This window comes from Polyodon spathula, chromosome 10 (genome assembly GCF_017654505.1).
Source record: "Polyodon spathula isolate WHYD16114869_AA chromosome 10, ASM1765450v1, whole genome shotgun sequence".
Taxonomy (NCBI): Eukaryota; Metazoa; Chordata; class Actinopteri; order Acipenseriformes; family Polyodontidae; genus Polyodon; species Polyodon spathula.
In genome coordinates this window covers 45,009,691-45,029,072 of record NC_054543.1, presented here as the reverse complement: position 1 = coordinate 45,029,072, position 19,382 = coordinate 45,009,691, and the positions used below count along the sequence as shown (strand labels likewise).

At 38.3% G+C, this 19,382-nt stretch overlaps 2 protein-coding genes across 2 annotated transcripts; both read left to right on the top strand.

The window, feature by feature from the left end:
• Positions 1-184: 184 nt before the first annotated feature.
• On the top strand, positions 185-12,263 carry LOC121321486. The gene is made up of 9 exons (XM_041260460.1): positions 185-374; positions 871-1,018; positions 1,498-1,673; positions 1,849-1,926; positions 2,604-2,683; positions 3,201-3,361; positions 4,055-6,181; positions 6,738-6,858; positions 11,865-12,263. Exons 2-9 carry the CDS (start codon positions 880-882, stop codon positions 11,968-11,970), a joined length of 2,988 nt encoding a protein of 995 aa, XP_041116394.1. The 5' UTR covers positions 185-374; positions 871-879; the 3' UTR covers positions 11,971-12,263.
• Positions 12,264-12,437: 174 nt separating this feature from the next.
• LOC121321487 (uncharacterized protein C2orf80-like) lies at positions 12,438-18,834 on the top strand. The gene is made up of 9 exons (XM_041260461.1): positions 12,438-12,517; positions 15,631-15,713; positions 15,841-15,922; positions 16,691-16,770; positions 17,166-17,253; positions 17,433-17,510; positions 17,847-17,934; positions 18,219-18,304; positions 18,628-18,834. The coding sequence occupies exons 2-9, from the start codon at positions 15,673-15,675 to the stop codon at positions 18,664-18,666; spliced, it is 582 nt and encodes a 193-aa protein (XP_041116395.1). The 5' UTR covers positions 12,438-12,517; positions 15,631-15,672; the 3' UTR covers positions 18,667-18,834.
• The last annotated feature ends 548 nt before the right edge of the window (positions 18,835-19,382 follow it).

Below are 19,382 nucleotides of genomic sequence, written 5' to 3'. Positions count from 1 at the left end.
TCTGCAGTGATATTTTCTTGCACAGCTCAGGTCAGCTCAGCACAGCTTTGAAAAAAGATTTATGCTGACCTCATCTATTTTACCTAGATTTAGATTGGCCGAGAGAGGAGGCCGGGCGGGGCTTAGTATTTGAACAAAGCGTGTCATAGAATTTGGACAGAGAAGAAACATGAGTGGCTGACGTTTAGAATTTCATGTTATTCGGTTTATATGTGTTTTATAAAGGAAAAGTCGTTATAAATGAGCGACCAGCACGGGAATGTCGTGATTTTAAACACAAACGTCGTTGCGGGTTCCAGTAACTATTTCAATAATACGTGTTTTGTAAACAGACGAAGCTGGAGTAAGTAATACCCGGGTTCAGTTCTGGCAAGGTTGGTATACTGTGTTTATTATAATTATCAGCTGGTGCTTATGAACTGCAACACAGAACGGAGCAGGATTCGACGGAATCCGTTTAAGTCAAATTTTGAGTTTACCTTAAGTTTTAAAAGAGGTAACAGCATGTTGGATGGAGAGAGAGAGAGAGAGAGAGAGAGAGAGAGAGAGAGAGAGAACACGATTGGTCATGTTTAGAGAAAGGGAAACGCTAAAGAATTTTTGATTAAATCCCCACACCATGGAGCACACCGTATTTATGTCCTAGACAAATTTAAATGCAAACAATTCAATGTAGTGAATTGCAAGTGGAACATCGCCTTCCTGTATTATGGAAACATTACATGAAAACAAGGTGCTGTACAAGAAGACGGAAAGTTGGCTTTGTTTGGACTGTCACAAGCATGTCTTTTGGCTGTCTTAGTAGTTTGTTGTTCTTTTCAGAAGCAGCCATTGAACTGATTCAGAAGATGCTTCGTTTTTTTTTCCCAGTATCGAGCGATGTTTGCTCCAGCGACTGGTGGCGGACCTTCCACCATGGACGTGCTCAGAGAGAGAATGATTGAAAAGAAGCAGGGCTCCTTAAAAGCAGCGAAACTGAACACCTCGCTTGCACTGAAGATCAAAACCAAGATCCTAAGTAAGCACTTTGAAGGCTGTTTGGTTTATCAGACAAATCCATACAGCTGTATAGCATCTGTAATCTGTTTTCAGATGTGCTTTAGAAGTGAAAGGTTACGTCAGTTACAATGGAATTTAAAACGAATTCTTGCTTTATTTCGTTTCGAATTACAATGCAATGAAAAGCAGTTTCTGTATTTGTCTTGCTGCCTCATATCTCAGAAACGTAAGGTTGCAGGAGAACACTGACTCAGTTATGGCTCAGTTTCCAAATACCACGACTTGTGTAATGGAGACATTTCTCATCTGTTGATTTTAAACCCTTGACCCTTGTTAATTGGCCTTTTAAGGCGTTCTCATTTTTTAAAATTTAGTTTTGAACAAGAACATTTATAAAATGCAGTAATTGGGTAGAACCATCTGTCAAATTCAATTCAAACTGAAAACACAGCACAAAACCATAATGTATTATTACTGTACAACACTCTCTTATTTCAGATAACTCCTCCATTGTTCACACTTCTATGAAAATTAACAACAAAGCATTGGCATTAGCTCTGAGTGCCCAAAAGGAGAAATGCAAATTTTTAGAGAAGGAAATGATTACACTGCAAAAGGAAGCCGTGATGCTATATGTTCAGAATGCCTCATATAGTCACAGACAGAAGCACTTGGTAAGTTGTTGGTGCAAATCTATTCTATAATCTTGTTTTATAATTCAAAGTCTAACCATTTGTCTCTTCCTGTCGGTACTGGGCCCACGTCTCTTCGTTCCTGGGCAGAGTAGTGATCCCAGTACTGTGTGAGGTTTCACTTTTCTATGACTAACCTGTGTTCCCCTGTTCACAGCTTTCACTACTTAAAGAACTGCAACAGAGCACACATGACAGATTAGATGCTGCTGTCAAGATGTGTTCAGTTGAAGATGTAAGTCTGGCTGACATTTGAAAATGTTAATTCTTACTGAACCAGAATTGGACTGGTTATTATAGTTAATTCTGCTAAAGACTCTGGTTTGTGCTGTATAATGAAAAGTACCTTTTGGATGCATTGTCACTAGTGCAATCACTGAGCTAGATGCATAGATTACATGGTTCTAGAAACTTAGCATGTATACTATTTTTAGGCAAATATATTGTGTATAGAAAAGAACAGCTACAAAGGGTTGTGCATTTTCCCTAGTAAACGGCTTCAGAACTACCTGAAAATAAGATTTTTTTAGCATGGTTATTACCTCTACATGTTTTTACGGGTCACTTCAGGTTCACAAATTTGAAGGTTTGGTTGGTCAAAGTTGTTAAACTTTCTAACAATAGGTAACTACTTGTAGCCAAATACAGTAGTTACAAATCTCAATGCCTAAACTTTATTCCAAATTTGTGGTTGTTAAAGTTTCTATTTAAAATAAGATATGAAGCTAAAATGTGGACAATGTACCAATATACATGTCAATATCACTGAAATTAGTTTAATTTAAACCAGAGGTCAGATGGGGACCATTTACTGCCTGTATCTAACTCATCTCAAAGTATCTGGCTTTATATTATCAATTGGAAATATTGTCTCTAAGATACTAATAATGCTATCTCTGTCTCCTCTAACAGTGCCCAAGTCCAACTGTCTCCAAGAGAAGCAGCAAACCGCCTCTCCCAAACAGAGCAGGGGCCAGTTTACAGAATGTTGGGTGGGTGTGACAAATGTCTGGGTTAGAAAAAGTGCTGTCCTTGAAGATGGGAAGACGTTTACAAGGCAATATTTGACCTGCCTTAAAAACGCAACAGTGAAGAACAAGGGATATAAGATGACAGAGAAATTATCTGTAGGAAAAGGGCAAAATAAAATCATGTCTGTACATTTGAAATATTCAATATTTAAAATGTTACATGTTTTTAAAGGTGTACATTTGTTAGATTTTTCAGTGTTGGCAAAAGTGAACGTAACGTCCCACCTTTTCAGTGTTATTTTTTACTGTGAACTCCACCTTTTAAACTACTTTATATTTTAGAGTGTATTTTGCACTGTGTGTATCATGTGCAATACATTAAAGTGATGCACACTATTTTTAATCCTAAAATTAATTACAGCAATACTTCAACATGTGGTTATTGTCTTGTGCATTAACATTGTAGCTAAAATGTTTGCTGGGAGTTATTTGAACTAAACCAACCTACATGTTGTAATTGTGGATATTTTTTGCCTAGTAATGAAGCCCTTTGTGCAGACCAGAAGTCACCTGTGGTGTCACTGGAGAAACATGTGTTGCAGCCACAGCCACGGAGACCCGTGCAAGAGAAATGCTTCGTGCAATCACCCCTGGAGGAGACAGCTGTTAACAGGCAGTCTGAACCTGGGCATTTCCTAGGTAATAATGCCATGATCAGTATTCTTGCCAGATGTCCTTAAAGTGATTGTAGCCAGCAAATGTATTCCATAAATCGAACCTGTTATGCCAGAAAGAGCAAGCATAACACATTTCTTGTGAAAAAGGCAGGAAATGTAAACGTTCTCTAACCTAAAGTAGTAGTAGATGTTGTGAAAATACATGTTTGCTGTAATTTGTGTTCATTTCAGAACTGCACATGTAAGACCTATGTAGTTAATGGAAGTGCAAAATGGGTAAGATTTATGAAATTATTTAGTTTTCTACAGTTACTGTAAACAAGGATGGAAATAAGACAACTATTGCATAGCAGTTTCACCCATTCCAGGTTTTAATACAAGCTTTATTAGCTACAGTGTATAGGTAGCAACCTCAGGGGTGTCTTATTAAACTCCACAGTAAAATTAGGAATGATTAAACTTTTATGCAATGGGAGTCTTATTTCCATCTCTGCTTTAAGGAAAGCGAGAAGCATCTGATCTCCCTCAGTTTTGTTCTGTGGTTTGACTCAATTCAACACTTTCTTTATTATACAAGAGCAATTAAGCTGATTTTTAATAACTGCAATGAAGAAAGAAAATAGTGCTTGAAACCAGGAAATGTGCTGTTGGAATGTATACTGAATGATTTAATACTATTGCAATGACCTTTAACATTTGTGTGTTTGTTCTTTAGAAAATATGCAGCATATCGACCAAGAAGATGCAGGAATCTTTCGTTCCCCATCACCTGTAGTGAAAGAGCCCTCCTATCCCAGAGTCTCGCCTGACAGAGTCATAAAAAAAGGGAGGAGATCATGCCTGATTACTGGAGGACTTTTTGAAAGTTATTCAAAAGGGTGCCCTGGGACTGATGGCTCTACAGTCGTTAAAACTCGCAAAAAACAATCTGGAGTGGGGAGTCCAGGTGTTTCTCTTGCTGAGCCCAATGGCTCTAAAGAGAGTCTTGAATTCCAGATTCCTAAACAAGAAACCACAGTCTTTGATGCTGAAATGGAACTGACTGTCAATGAGGAGACTAAAATTGTAACTGTTGAATCAAACTCCAGCAGGAAAAATATTGAGGAGAACAGAACAGCAAAGCCGCGGAGCAAAAAGGGTGATCCTGAAACTCTGAGAAACATTAAGAAAAAGAAAAGAGATCCTAGCAAAGCTATTCAACATGTAAATTTGACTCGCCCTGTCTCTGAAAAATGTGTAAGTATCAGACCTTTAGATAAAGACAAGGCAATCTCAGATGCTGTTGGTAGTGACTTGCAAACAGCAAGTTCAGCCTCTGCAGCCGAGGTGAGTGTAGCAGTCAATAAGCAGCTGTACCAAGGGGAAGACAGTTGCGGAATAACAGATGCCTCTCTGAACAATGAATGTAAAGACTGCAGAAACACGTATAAAATCTCAGTTTTTCAGAATGCTGAATATACAGCTAGCAGAAAGGCTGGCATAATCTCATCGGAAGCTTTGAAATACACAAATAAATGTGAACAAAGCAGAGCAATATTTGGGCAAGTGGAAGAACCATTGGATCAACCAAAAGATCTGTTGGAAGAAAATACACTTGCTGATTTTCAAACTGTAGAAACAAAAGCACAGGACTTTTTAAATGTTGAGACTAAAGAGAGCAGAAGAACGTACTTAGTCTCAGGCCCTCCAAGAGTAACTGATTGGAACACTGAATGTAACGATAACAGAAGAACATTTGTAATCTCAAATTTTCAGAAGGCTGAACCCACAGCTAGCGGACTATCGCACATAGAGCCTGGGCAAGAACAGAATTTACAGAACCTTGCTCTCAAAGATAAATCTGAAGAAAATGCACACGGTAGCAAATTATTTGATAGAGCTTTTGTTATGTCAGACAGATATGTTGCCAAAAGGGAAAACCTCATAATCACCCTCCCTTTATATAAGGCAGATGGTGGTTCTGTAGTAGAGGCCTGTGAAACAAAGGTTTGTGAAAGCAACAGTACAACGAAGGTCAGTAAACACAAAAAGAACAGCAGCAGAAAGAGAAGATATGTGGTTGATGAAATCTGTGCAGAAAAAGGCAAAAATTCTAACAATACTGCAATGCACAGCCAACCTGAGAGTGGTCTAAATGATCCTGTTGTGCAACACTCTTCAAAAAGAAGCCGTATTTCTCAGAAATCATGCTCTCACACAACACAAGGAGAGTTCAGTGCTAATCCAAACAGGAAAACATATGTAATTCATCCTGCAAACAAGGTGAAAAGTTCTAAAAGCAGCCCTGAAAATCAAACAAAGGAAGTGAAATCTGAAAGCCACTGTGCAAAATTTGCATTTAAAGAACCTGTTGTCCCAAATCCCTGTTTTGTGTTCACTCATAAGGAAAGTGAGTGTGTAAGAGGTAGCAAAACCACTTCACAGGAAAATCATTTGGAAGACAGCTGTACTCCTCGGAAAAAAGAGTCCTCTTCACTGGCGGCTGTAAACTCTGACGGTGCCGGAGGTGTGATTTTAAAGCCACCTTGTGTTCAGAAGGCATCAGCAGGTGGAGGAGGTGGTGTGGGAGTTTGTAGAGTGCAGGACACGGGCGCTTCAGCACAAACCCCAGTGACTGTCGCCTTACCCAGGGCTGCAGCACAGAGAGCTAAAGAACACTCTGCCGTCCTGGAAAGCCTTCAGAAGTTGGTTCAGGAGGACAGTTCTCTTGGTGGATTCCAGTGTTATGGACCTGAAACTCAGCAGTGTGGCCTATTTCACAATCTTCATTCTTCTGTGAATACTGTTAAAGAAAGTGAGAAGATTGCACATACTGTGAAGAGAAGTCAAGACAAAACCCCTGGTATGTGCAGCTGTCAAATGCATAATTCACCCTTTTTGTAAACCTTTTTAAACAATGGAAGGGCCGTCTTGAGCAAAACATTGAATTATTAAATAAACAAAATACACCATACTGTAGAAACACTGTACAGTAGCATGCAATACATAATGCTTAAAAAAAAAAAAAAACAAAAAAAAAAAAAAAGTCTGCTCTGCTCCCTGCCCCGCAAGGAAAATGGTCATTTCATCTGTAGCCACTCTGAGCTCCCCGCTTCCTCTTGTCTGGTGTTAAGATCACTATCTGCAATCCCGGTTGCATCAGTCCTCTGTTAAATTACTTCTAAGACAAAGACAAAACAAAGTTGTTAACCAATTAAATTTGCCACCTCCTAAATTAAGGCAGGGGTGTTCTTGGTCCCTTAACTATTTTAAAAGTGATATTTCAGTGTATGTAAAGACAGTCCTTGAGGCAAATGAATACTGAGCTGCTGTTTACTGGCCTAAGGAAGGTTTGACTGCCCAGTTGATTTTGCCAGTGGCTATTTTTACCTCTTTGTTTGTATTTACTTTGTGTTTAGATGGAAGAATACTGCAGACTGTAACCAACACCAGTTTGAGTACTTGTGAAGAAGCTGGAATATCCAAGAAACGCAGGCGAGCTGCAACTGTAGCTAACTACAAGGAGCCACGGCTTAATAGGTACGTCAAGCATTCTTGCCATCCATCCCTAAAAGGTGTAGAATGGCAGGGATACCATTCACTACACTGTGCAGTGGTGTGTTTTTGTTTGTATTTTTCCAAAATACTGAACCTATCCAGGAAGAACCCTATAGGTGCAGTCACCAGTGTGTTACATAGAGGGCTGTATTCAGAGGTTTGTTTACTAGCCAGAAATCCAAAGGTAGCTTTAAACTTTCGAAGGTTTGTGAATACTATAACTCGCACATTAAATGTCACTTGCATGCAAAATTCGATCTTTTAATTTGTATAATGCATATTACTTAAAAGTTGTTGTATTGAAATCCACTACCAAATAATTATAAAGTGACTCAAAAGTATTCGTCCCCCTTGGAATTTTCCACATCATTGTGTTACAACATGGAATCAGAATGGATTTAATTAGGAGTTTTTGCCACTGATCAACACAAAAAAAGTCCATAATGTCAAAGTGAAAAATAAAATTTAATTAATTACAAATACAAAACAGAAAATAATTGATTGCATAAGTATTCACCCCTTTCAGTCAATATTTGGTAGAGGTACCTTTGGCAGCAAATACAGCCATGAGTCTGTTTGGATAAGTCTCTACCAGCTTTGCACATCTGGACACTGCAATTTTTGCCCATTCTTTGCAAAATTGCTCAAGCTCCATCAAGTTGGATGGGGGACCTTTGGTGAACAGCAATTTTCAACTCTTTCCACATATTCTCAATTGGATTGAGGTCTGGGCTTTGACTGGGCCACTCCAGGACATTGACCTTTTTGTTTTTAAGCCACTTTTGTATGTGGCTTTGGCTGTATGTTTGGGGTCGTTGTCCTGCTGGAAGATGAAACTTCTCCCAAGTCCCAGGTCTCTTGCAGACTTAAGCAGGTTTTCGTCCATGATTTCTCTGTACTTTGCTGCATTCATTTTGTCCTCTATCTTCACGAGCTTTCCAGGCCCTGATGCAGAGAAGCATCCTCTTAGCATGATGGTGCCACCACCATGCTTCACAGTAGGGACGGTGTTCTCAGGATGATGTGCATTGTTAGGCTTGCGCCAAACATAGTGCTTAGCGTTGAGGCCAGAAAGCTCTATTTTGGTCTCATGTGACCATAGAATCTTCCACTTGGTCTCAGAGTCTCCCACATGCCTTCTGGCAAACTCTAGCCAAGATTTTATGTGAGTTTTTTTTTTTTTTTTTTTTTTTTTTCAAACAATGGCTTTCTTTTTGCCACTCTCCCATAAAGGCCCGTTTTGTGAAGCATCCGGGCTATTGTTGCCGTATGCAGTGTCTCCCAGCTCAGCCATGGAAGACTGTAACTCCTTTAGAGTTGCCATAGGCCTCTTGTTGGCCTGCCTGACTAGTGCCCTTCTCGCTCGGATACTCAGTTTTTGAGGACGGCCTGTTCTAGACAGATTCACAGTTGTGCCATATTCTCTCCATTACTTAATAATGGACTTTACTGTGCTCTGGGGATATTCATTGCCTTGGAAATGTTCTTATATCCTACCCTTGATCCTGGATTTGCTTTGAATGTTCCTTCGCCTTCATGATGTAGTTTTTGTGGTAATATACTAACCAACAGTGGGCCTCCCAGAGGCAGGTGTGTTTAACCTGAAATCATGTGAAACACTTTAATTGCACACAAGTGGACTCCATTCAACTAATTATGTGACTTCTAAAGACAATTGGTTGCACCAGAGCTTATTTAGGTGTGTCATAGCAAGGGGGGTGAATACTTATGCAATACCTAGTGTACAGGATAGTGTAAGAGAAGTGCTGTGGTAGAATATGTTTGAATTGCACAAAATACAGCTGCACTCCAGAGTTCCGTTTACAAAGTATTGAGGAGGCATGTCCTCCAAACAACACGGTTTTAACTCTGGTTAAAATTACTTGTTTATAACGTAATTACTGTGTAATACGTAGTCTTCCTGTTCCACAGGCAGGTCTTTGTGTTTAATACGTACAGGACCATTTAATACGTACAGCAGCGTTTAATACGTACAGCAGCGCTTAATACGTACAGGAGCGTTTAATACGTACAGGAGCGTTTAATACGTACAGCAGCGTTTAATACGTACAGCAGCGTTTAATACGTACAGCAGCGTTTAATACGTACAGCAGCGTTTAATACGTACAGTTTAATACGTACAGTAGCGTTTACTACGTACAGCAGCGTTTACTACGTACAGCAGCGTTTAATACGTACAGCAGCGTTTAATACGTACAGCAGCGTTTACTACGTACAGTTTACTACGTACAGCAGCGTTTAATACGTACAGCAGCGTTTAATACGTACAGCAGCGTTTAATACGTACAGCAGCGTTTAATACGTACAGTTTAATACGTACAGCAGCGTTTACTACGTACAGCAGCGTTTAATACGTACAGCAGCGTTTAATACGTACAGCAGCGTTTAATACGTACAGTTTACTACGTACAGCAGCGTTTAATACGTACAGCAGCGTTTAATACGTACAGCAGCGTTTAATACGTACAGTTTAATACGTACAGCACCGTTTAATACGTACAGCACCGTTTAATACGTACAGCAGCGTTTTATTACATTCTGTTTTCCTGTTCCACAGGTAGATATTTTGCACAAATAAGGTACATCCAGGACCGTAAATGAGTCACAGTGGCATTTGTGACTCCAGGCAGGAAAAACAGTTGCTGTTTACTTTAATTCTTCTGTTTTTGTCAGTACAGCCATTGTACAGTTGAAACGTATACAATTTTAATTACATTTAGCGAAAATATGAATTCATAAAATTGTACGGCCCACATTGGCGTGTTTTGTACAAATAATAAACTCCTGTTCTTTGTTAGTTAAGCTTTCTTGTATTGTTTGTATTTCTGTTTACAGTTACAGAAGCATTTTGAATTGTTTACTACAAACTTCGTTTCCATTGCCCCTTGGAGTCCGTTAGCAGTGGCGCACCTGTATACCCTGTGATACCAGTACAGTAAATGCACTAAAGCGGAGCACCGCCCACTCCTCCCCCTTCCAGCTCGTGTTATCCGAGGCAGACCTTTAATATCTTGATTTGCGACAGCAAAGCGTTGTAGCTGTATTGAAAGACATGTCGCTAAACCCCGCTGCCGTTTGGGATTTTTTTGTTAAATAAGTTGAATGCAAACTGTACAAGCGACTGTTGACGTATCATGGAGGCACAACCAATCTCTGGGGTCACTTGACAAGCATAAGTTCCTGTTGTTGTTAGTAGTCCTAGTAAAATGTGACTTTGACTGTTAAGTAAAGCGTTGTTTTGCCTAAGGCTGCTGCAGCGCAAGCTTACTTGTAAGCAGCATCAATTACTGTACGTAAACAACAAAAACATGATTACTGTTCTATATAACATTTTTAAACTACATGTAAATGTTTTATTACATTTATATGGCTTACCTGTAAAATAGGATTTTCAATCAAATATAAACAAGTAGCTAAGGTGACGTCCTCAGAAAATGAGTTCCATCGACGGTTCGAACCTTCCTTTGGTAATGAATTCTGAACCTTCGAAGATCAAAGTGTAATCTTCATTGCAGCCCTAGTTAAATCCAATTGAACCACCTTAAGTAAAACACATAAAGAACCTAATAGCAATATATCACGCTGATAAAGTTCATCAGACAACTTCTGGCCACTCCTGAGGTAACTGTTTGATTGTGACATTTAAGCAAAAATCGAAATAGTCTTAACATTGTTGCTTTAACACTATGTGGTGAAAACTGCTAGTTGCTTAAAAAAATTATTATTATTTTTACACTGTTTATAAATTGGTGTGAGATGCTGCAACAGTGTTGCAGTTAAATTAGTAATATTTTTTTTGTGCACAGCTGTACTCAAAATAAATTACAAAAGTGAACCTTTTACCAAAATGTATTAAATGTTTTAGCAAGATTGATATTCTCTGGAGTGGTAAAAATACCTGATTGGTCCATATATAGAGAACTGCACACATGCATCCCCAACACACAACCCTACCTACGGATGAATAACAAACATCCTGTCGGGGCATGCCTGCTTTACCCACCTTTCCCAAAGGAAGCACTGCTGGGACTAGCCATCCTGACTGCTCTATACTGGGGTAGGTGTGGCATGCACTGCAGATGTAGCTTAAACAGTACGTAGCAGGTTCTGAAAAATATATATCACTGCAGGAAGAGCGACATTTAAAACAAATATAGCATAGAGATCTGTCCTCTAAATCGCTGCAGGAAGAGCGACATTTAAAACAAATATAGCATAGAGATCTGTCCTCTAAATCGCTGCAGGAAGAGCGACATTTAAAACAAATATAGCATAGAGATCTGTCCTCTAAATCGCTGCAGGAAGAGCGACATTTAAAACAAATATAGCATAGAGATCTGTCCTCTAAATCGCTGCAGGAAGAGCGACATTTAAAACAAATATAGCATAGAGATCTGTCCTCTAAATTGCTGCAGGAAGAGCGACATTTAAAACAAATATAGCATAGAGATCTGTCCTCTAAATCGCTGCAGGAAGAGCGACATTTAAAACAAATATAGTGTAGAGATTTGCTCTGTAAATCACTGCAGAAAGAGCGACATTTAAAACAAATATAGCACAGAGATCTATCCTCGAAATCGATGCAGAAAGAGTGATTTTGGAAAAAAAAACACAAAATGCTCTGGCGTTTCTGTGCCGTAGCACATCATGGATCTTTATTGCTGTATTACCTGTTTAACAATGTGGGCATTATCAGTGCACTAAAGCAGACATTTTGAAAAGACTATAAGGTTGTATAAAGTGGTCCGGATGTTCACAATGAAAAGAAGTGACAGGTATGTTATAGTGATATGTTGTAGCAACATGTGAGGACATGCAACAGTATGTTTCTGAACCCTGCTAATTACTGTTTAACAGCTGGCATTAAGCTAACAATCTTCAGCATTACTCCAGTTGCCAGTGTTGCAGATTTATGCAATAGTATTTTGATTTCAGGGTTTTTAACATTTCTTTTCCCCCCCGTACAGCAAGTTACGACGTGAAGATCAAGAGAAACTGCAGCCCTCTGTGTACAAGGAGGACAAAAAACAAAATGAGATGCAAATTAAACTGGAATCAGATGGGCCTGTGTAATCCCTTTTTGTGTTTTTTAAATTATATATTTTCTATTTGATCAAATACAATGTTGTATATAACTAAGTTGGTTTTATTTTTACTGATGTTGAAGGGAACCGTACCTGTATGTGCAGAGTGTACTACATGCTGGTCCACTCTGAGTTTTACTGAAAATACATATATGGTGGGACTTTGACTGTTAACATTCCTTGTTTAGTAAATATTTCGGTATCGCTTATTTGTCCCGTTTTTTGCCGTTATGCGGAAATAAGGCTGTTTGAAAATATCTATTTTAATTTTTTTTTTGTTTATTTTTCCCTGTTAAACATCAATAAATAAAGTAGGTATTGCTAGTAATAAATATTTCATTGCTGCCTGTTTACTTGAGAAATTGGAGTCTGTCATGCTTCCCTAGATAAGCCAAAGGGTTTCTTAGCAACAGAGCACCACTGTGGTCTCAAGGAACGCCTCCTGAGTGTGTTCTGTAAAGACATGTATACCAAGCTTGACTGTGTCCAGGTGCAGAGCAGATCAGATCTCTTGTCTTTTCCCAAACTGCAAGCAGGTATGTTCTTGGCATCTATATGGTTTTCTTATGCTGCTGCTTTAATTTAATTTGCAAAGGTTTTGTTGACAGCTTTTCCAATATCCTACCATGCATGTTTTTAAGTGCATATTCTGGTCGTTTTGAGTCTTGTAGCCTGACTTCTTCCACACAGGTTACATAAACATTCACCAAAATAAGCAACCATGCAAACACACTGCTTATGATCATTTTAAAATCAATCAATCAATCTTTTTTATATAGCGCCTTTCATATTGGACCACCATCACAGAGCGCTTTACAAAATAGTGAGGAACAACGCATAATACATTAAACACATTGCGTATTACATTAAATACAAAACAGTGTGAAAACCCAACGCAAGTACATTAAAAACAGGCCAAGGATGTGGATTCTAAACCTCGTGGGTGCGTGCCTCATACAGAATCACACAAATAAAATGGATTGAAAAGCCTGAAATAGCAATTTAGACAACAGCTAATAACAGATAGCAGGCTTAAAGAGCATTGAAAGCAGAAAGTAGCGCATCATTTCAATTCAAGGTCGCAGGCAATTCGATCATATTTGTTTCAACTTTAGAAAAGCACCTTTAGTCCGTTAGGGTCAGTTTGGAGCCGATACTTCATTCATGAAATTCCCCGGATGAGCCCTTTTAACATGTTACAGATGCGTGTGTGTTTATTTGTCTTGTTTCTGTAGATGGTTTATTGTGTGTAAAATCTTTGTATTCTGATTTGTAAAGAAAAAAAAAAAAAAAACCTAAAGAAAATCTTGTTTACATTGTAACGCTATTTGCTCCATGACGTATTATAACAAGCACAACCCTGGCAACGTCGAGTAACCAGTATCTAGTAAACAGAGATAGAAACAATCTATTCTGAAAAACATAGAAATCTCAAAAGCAGTAGGATTGCGCGACAGAAGCAAGAAAAATACTGGGCAAGGGAGGAATGTTTACATAGAGGAGAGGAGACAAGCCATACCAATTACAAATACAGTATCAAGCATTGATTAAGAAACATTTTATACCGAACAGTATTTGCTTAGATAAAAACTTAATGGATAACTTCGTACATTACAGCACAGACCAAAGTAAATTGCCAAGACGTGTTTAAATCACCCAATGTTACGGATTAAAGATTTATCCTAGGAATAACTTTGACATGATATTGTAGCGATTCAAAAGTTCAACAAATCACGTACTATGAAGGAAAACGTCCTCCTTAAAGAAAAAAAGATGTCCAGAAAATAAAACAAAAACAAATAACTCGCCAGTGTCCGAACTGTCGACCGAGGTCCGTTTTGATACCAGCAAACCGGCGCCAGAACAGGTGAAACACCAAAAAACACAAAAGCAAAATGAGGCTCCTGTACGAGGTGTTCGTTTAACCCCGATACAGTAAAATAAATAAGCAACTAAATAAATGAATGATTGTAAAAATCCCAAACAGTCGGAAACAGCACAGTCAGTCCAGCAGCAAAAACAGCAGTATCCTTCTCCCAGCTCTTCCTCGGTTCTGTCGCGCTTGGAGCGCCACTCAGAAAATGAAGACTAAAGGGAGATTTTGTGAAAATAATTAGCTTAGACGCTGACGCTGCCCTCAGTGTAAAAATAATACTTGTATTATGTGAATTTAATTTAATCAGGTTTTTAGATAACTGGGTACTTTCAGACTGGACAAATGGTAGATTAGAATAACAGTTCTCTTTCTAACAACCCAAACAAGTAGGATTTCTCTGTCTCTTCTTAGCTGACCAGCAAACTTTCCCCCTCAGTTAAGGAAAGGATCGCTCTGATAAACAGAGAGAAACCTGCACAGAGATGACCCATTAAACAAACAGAACGATGTATTGATACTACACTGATACAGCTTCACCTAATCTTATCTTATGAATCTAAAAAGCCCACATTATCAATTAGGACACAATTGCTTTTCAGCAATTCAATAGCGAAATACTTTAACCTGGCCAGGTATTCTGATACACAATTAAGAGCAGCAGACAACAAATTACTGATGCGTCAATGTAGCCAATGCTACAGCATGACAAAAGTAAAAGTGTATTTATTTCAAATACTAGATTAATGCATACATTTTCAGTATTTGACATTAAAGTTACAAATATTCATAATAAATGTAAATAGATGCACGGTAGGATGTACAATTTATTTCAGAGATGGTATAAACGGGTCTGATGCAGACTATTTCACATTGGGTAAGTAAGTGTCCCATTAAATGTTATCCAGGACAGAATGCTGTAACAGGTATTGAAAAGTTCAAAGATACTGATAGTGTATTACCAGTTCAGCATTATGGCAGATAAAACAAAACAAAACAAACAAACAAAAAAACAACCCTGAACAGATTATATTACTGACCCCTGAGGACAGCACATTTCTCTAGTTGTCTCTCTACCCTAAGATTTGGTGTTGTGGATGCTAAGCTGAACACACTGCATGGTGGAAGCCTAGTTGTTTTATGTAGCCTCATACTATGCAAGCCAGGAGAGCTCCCTGTGCATGTAATTGTTACAACAGTAACTCAACACTCACCTATTGGGTTCAGTTTCTGTAAGGGATCAACAGGTTATTGTTCAACAAGCCAGGCTCTTACAATGGCCCTGGAGAGCCATGGATCTCTGCCACAACTTCTACTTTTGTGCATGCCTAGGTGTTTTCATTTTTTTGTTTGTTTTGTTTTAGTTTTTTAGTTTTTTTTTTTTCTGTTTTTAAATAAAGAGCTGTAATGTGAAAGCAGCACCTCCTGGCAGGAATGTTTTCTAAAAAAATATTTAAAAAAGAAAAAAACAATGGGACAAGCTGAAAATAATAGAAAATAGATCCTCATACAAAATATGTTGTCAATTCTGAAGAAACTCAAATGTTCTTGACTTTATATAGTTTCTTGTAGTTTTACTGCATACAGGTAAAACTACAAGAAGCTATGAATGATGATCTGGTTTCATAGACCCTGAACCCAACACATCTTGTACTATCAAATGTTACCTTAACATAGTCTTAGAATAGTGCTAATTGGGATCTGAAACCAGCCGAGAGTCCTCTAAGACAATTTGCATAATTCAATTTTCTCCAGTAACTAAATGTTGTGTTTTAGGTTTTTGTGGAGCTAAGATAGAAAACCTTCATCTTGTTAATTATGGAAAAAAGACGCTTGAGGAAAGAGATTGAACATTTATTGTGAGTTTTTAATTTCATTTTGTTATGGTTGTTGCTTTGTTTGCTTCGATTCACCTTTGCATCGATTGCTTCGATTCACCTTTATTGCTGCATGTCTCAATGTTCAACCACTGTTTTCTGTACACAGGGGGGAATACATTGGTGTCAGACTCAGAGAAAACAGATTTGATCCGAAGGGTAAAAAGGATTCAACTTTACTTGATGACTTGGTAAACACAGTTTGATATTTCCCATCTAAAGAAAAAAAAATCCTTGCAGTGGATATCAAAGACAGCAGAAGAAGCTTCAGATGCATTGCCTAAAAAAATACGATATAATAAATCAGTTAAAGACAGTTGCTTTGTACTTGCTTGGTTTGGGAGCGCGGTCTTTCAGTGCACTCAGTGCTGCCTTGATATTGTGATGGATGCCTCTCAGAACACAGGTTGGTTGAAGGGTGACACAGATGTGGCAGTATTCACAATATTGGAAATATCAGCTTTGAGAAATCCACATTCAGAATGGACTGCATATGGACTTGTCATAACGGATACAATGTTATCGTCTTCATAATAAATATACACTTTATTCACTATTCATCATTTTATTTATTACAGTTGGATGTGTTTTACAACTACATCGGCAGATACAAGAGTATTTTGTATCGCAGAACATTTGTGTACATGAATTGTGTTTATACCAGATTTAATATATCTGTACTGTATATAAAAAAGCATTTGGTTATACGTAATAAATAATTATAAAAGAATGTGGGGGTTGGTTGCCATGATATTCCTGGCAATGGCATGGTCATATTTGCATATGTATGTATATAACTTCCTGCCTTCTGAAATTAGAAACTATACATAATCAACAAACAAATCAATCAGTAAATAAGCACTTCATTGTTAATATTAATATTAATATGTTCTACTGTTCTGTGGACAAAGTTTAAGCATGTGATTTGTATATTGTAACTGGTATGTTTGCATCTTTAGGCACATTATGACTTGGCCATCAATGTTGCTTTACTTTGGTTGAACAAAGCTGAAGAAAAGGAGTTTACTGACAATGAAATGTAAGTACACCCAGTTTCACACAGTTGCACGTGCATGAGAAGCGTTGTATTTCTTTTTAACAGTCATGCCAATTATGGTCTATTGAAGTAATTTTATGTTTGAAGCTTGCTTCTAATAACTCTGATATGACTTCTGTGGTAAAACTAATGAAATCAAGTTTACAAACATGATACATTATTCTATCTTTCTCAGCTAATGTTTAAATGTGATGATACAAAGTGATAAATTCTGTTGTTTTTATGTAGTTTTTAAAAAAATTGCAAAATCACTTTATTAACACAGAACATAACGAGATGTGACTTTTTTCTCCTGTAATTCGTGATGTACAGACTATTCTATGTTGACAATCATGCAAGTTAAGGAAAGCAGTGCATTCTTTCTTGATGTTTTCCAGACAAGTGAGCAGCTCCAGGGAGTGCAGACACCCCAATAGGATGGAGCGAGAGGCGATGATCCTCTCCTCCTTTGCTGGGATTCTCATGGTGAGCCACAATATGTTGTGTTGTATTCTGAGGGGCCTGATAAAAATCGGGCAACTTGAATTACAAGGAGAAACAACTGGCCTTCAGGTTACTGCAAATGCCCGTCCATGTATTATAAGTAGTATTGTAATTGTACTGAATCAGAATTGTTTGAGCACCTATGATTTGTTCTTTTTCAGAATACCTTGCCTGTGGACGAGGTCATTTCCCTCTACAAGTATAAACCCTCAACAGCACACTCTGGGCAGCATGCTAAGGTACATCACAGAGCAATTCCTGTGTACCTGGAATTCTGGGGGTTAACTAAAACATTTGGGTGTTGTGTTGGCCTGCAATGTAAGGGTTGCCCATACCCTAAACAGAATACTGGAAGGATTGTGACGTTTGGTTGAATAATCTGTGAAGGATTTCTGTAGCAGGAATCACATTCCACAAATGGCGGCCATTGTCAAACATTTTTCTGCAGCGTTTGCCTCTCCCCTGTACTCTTCTGCTAAATGTTATCTGCTAACTATCATCTGACTAAAGCTAAAAAGTCTTTATTGCATTCTCTGTATTTATAAAATGTGGTATTGCTGTTGTTTTTTTCACAGAGTCCAATAGTGCACCCTTTCACCCTTTCCTGCCACCCATTTGCAATGCTCACTGCCATCAAGGCTGTGGAACTTGCCAGGAAGCACAGTAAGTCCCCTATCTATTAAAATCTGTTTGTAGTATTTAGGACATTGTTTAACTGCACAACTGAGCAGTGAATGTTAAAACATCATAAATGACTGCATATAATTAAAACTGTCAAAGGATGAGATCAGGTTGCTCTTTTGTATTTCTTTGGAATAGCCAGGACAAGGATGGTACAGCAACATTGCCCAGGACCCCACCAACCCGAGTACAGCTTTGTAAACGTCTCAGTGTAGAGCTGAATATCATTTTACTGAGATACAATGTGCAATTATTATTGTTTTAAGGTATGAAGCTGAATTCCTGGAAATTAGCAAAAAACAAGTGTGAAAGTACTGCTGATAATGCTGCAGATAATACAGCTGCACCCACTGTAAGTAAGATGCAATTTTTTTTTTTGCAGTAAATACTAGACAACAGCTTATGACATTTTGCAATGAGGTAGTATAGGCAACAATGTGTACTTCAAAAATGGGATGTGTTTTTGAGGCAACTATGCTTATTTTCTATAAAATATTCCACATTACCCAGATTTTGAAATACAGGGCTGTTCAGGTTATAGAAGTTATAGACCTTATGCCTGAACATCAATACCCTAACCTAAGCAGACATTGCAACTTTCAGCAGCCATATGTTCTAATTGGATATTGCCACAGTTACATGCTACAGCACACTGTCCTTTTACCTTTTCCGCAGAATGCTGAAGAATGCGATTACCACTATGAACTACCCTGAAGATTACCTGGGCTTATTTAATTTGTGTTATGCTGACCTTTGTAAATAGTTTGGCTTGCTTTACCGTTACACTAAATTAAAAATTATATTACATGTTAATAGTTGGTTGTTATTTGTTTTTAAGCATGTTACTGGGAACTATTCAACTTGTTGCAATTTCGAAAAGACATTTGGATGTGAGATCAAATAAATGGCTTGTGATTGATGATTCCAAGTAGACTGACCTTGATTCTTGCATGTTCGTGGTTTTCCAAAGTAAAAAAAAAGGGTCTTATTCAAGGTGTAGACACAGTTAAACTTTACAAGCATAAACAAGTTTTTATTATTTATTTTCATTTAATTTGGGTTTTTGCTCCAATGCTGAGTCAGGAAGACTCTTTCCAATGCTGAGTCAGGAAGACTCTTTCCAATGCTGAGTCAGGGAGACTCTTTCCAATGCTGAGTCAGGAAGACTCTTTCCAATGCTGAGTCAGGGAGACTCTTTCCAATGCTGAGTCAGGGAGACTCTTTCCAATGCTGAGTCAGGAAGACTCTTTCCAATGCTGAGTCAGGCAGACTCTTTCCAATGCTGAGTCAGGGAGACTCTTTCCAATGCTGAGTCAGGGAGACTCTTTCCAATGCTGAGTCAGGGAGACTCTTTCCAATGCTGAGTCAGGGAGACTCTTTCCAATGCTGAGTCAGGGAGACTCTTTCCAATGCTGAGTCAGGCAGACTCT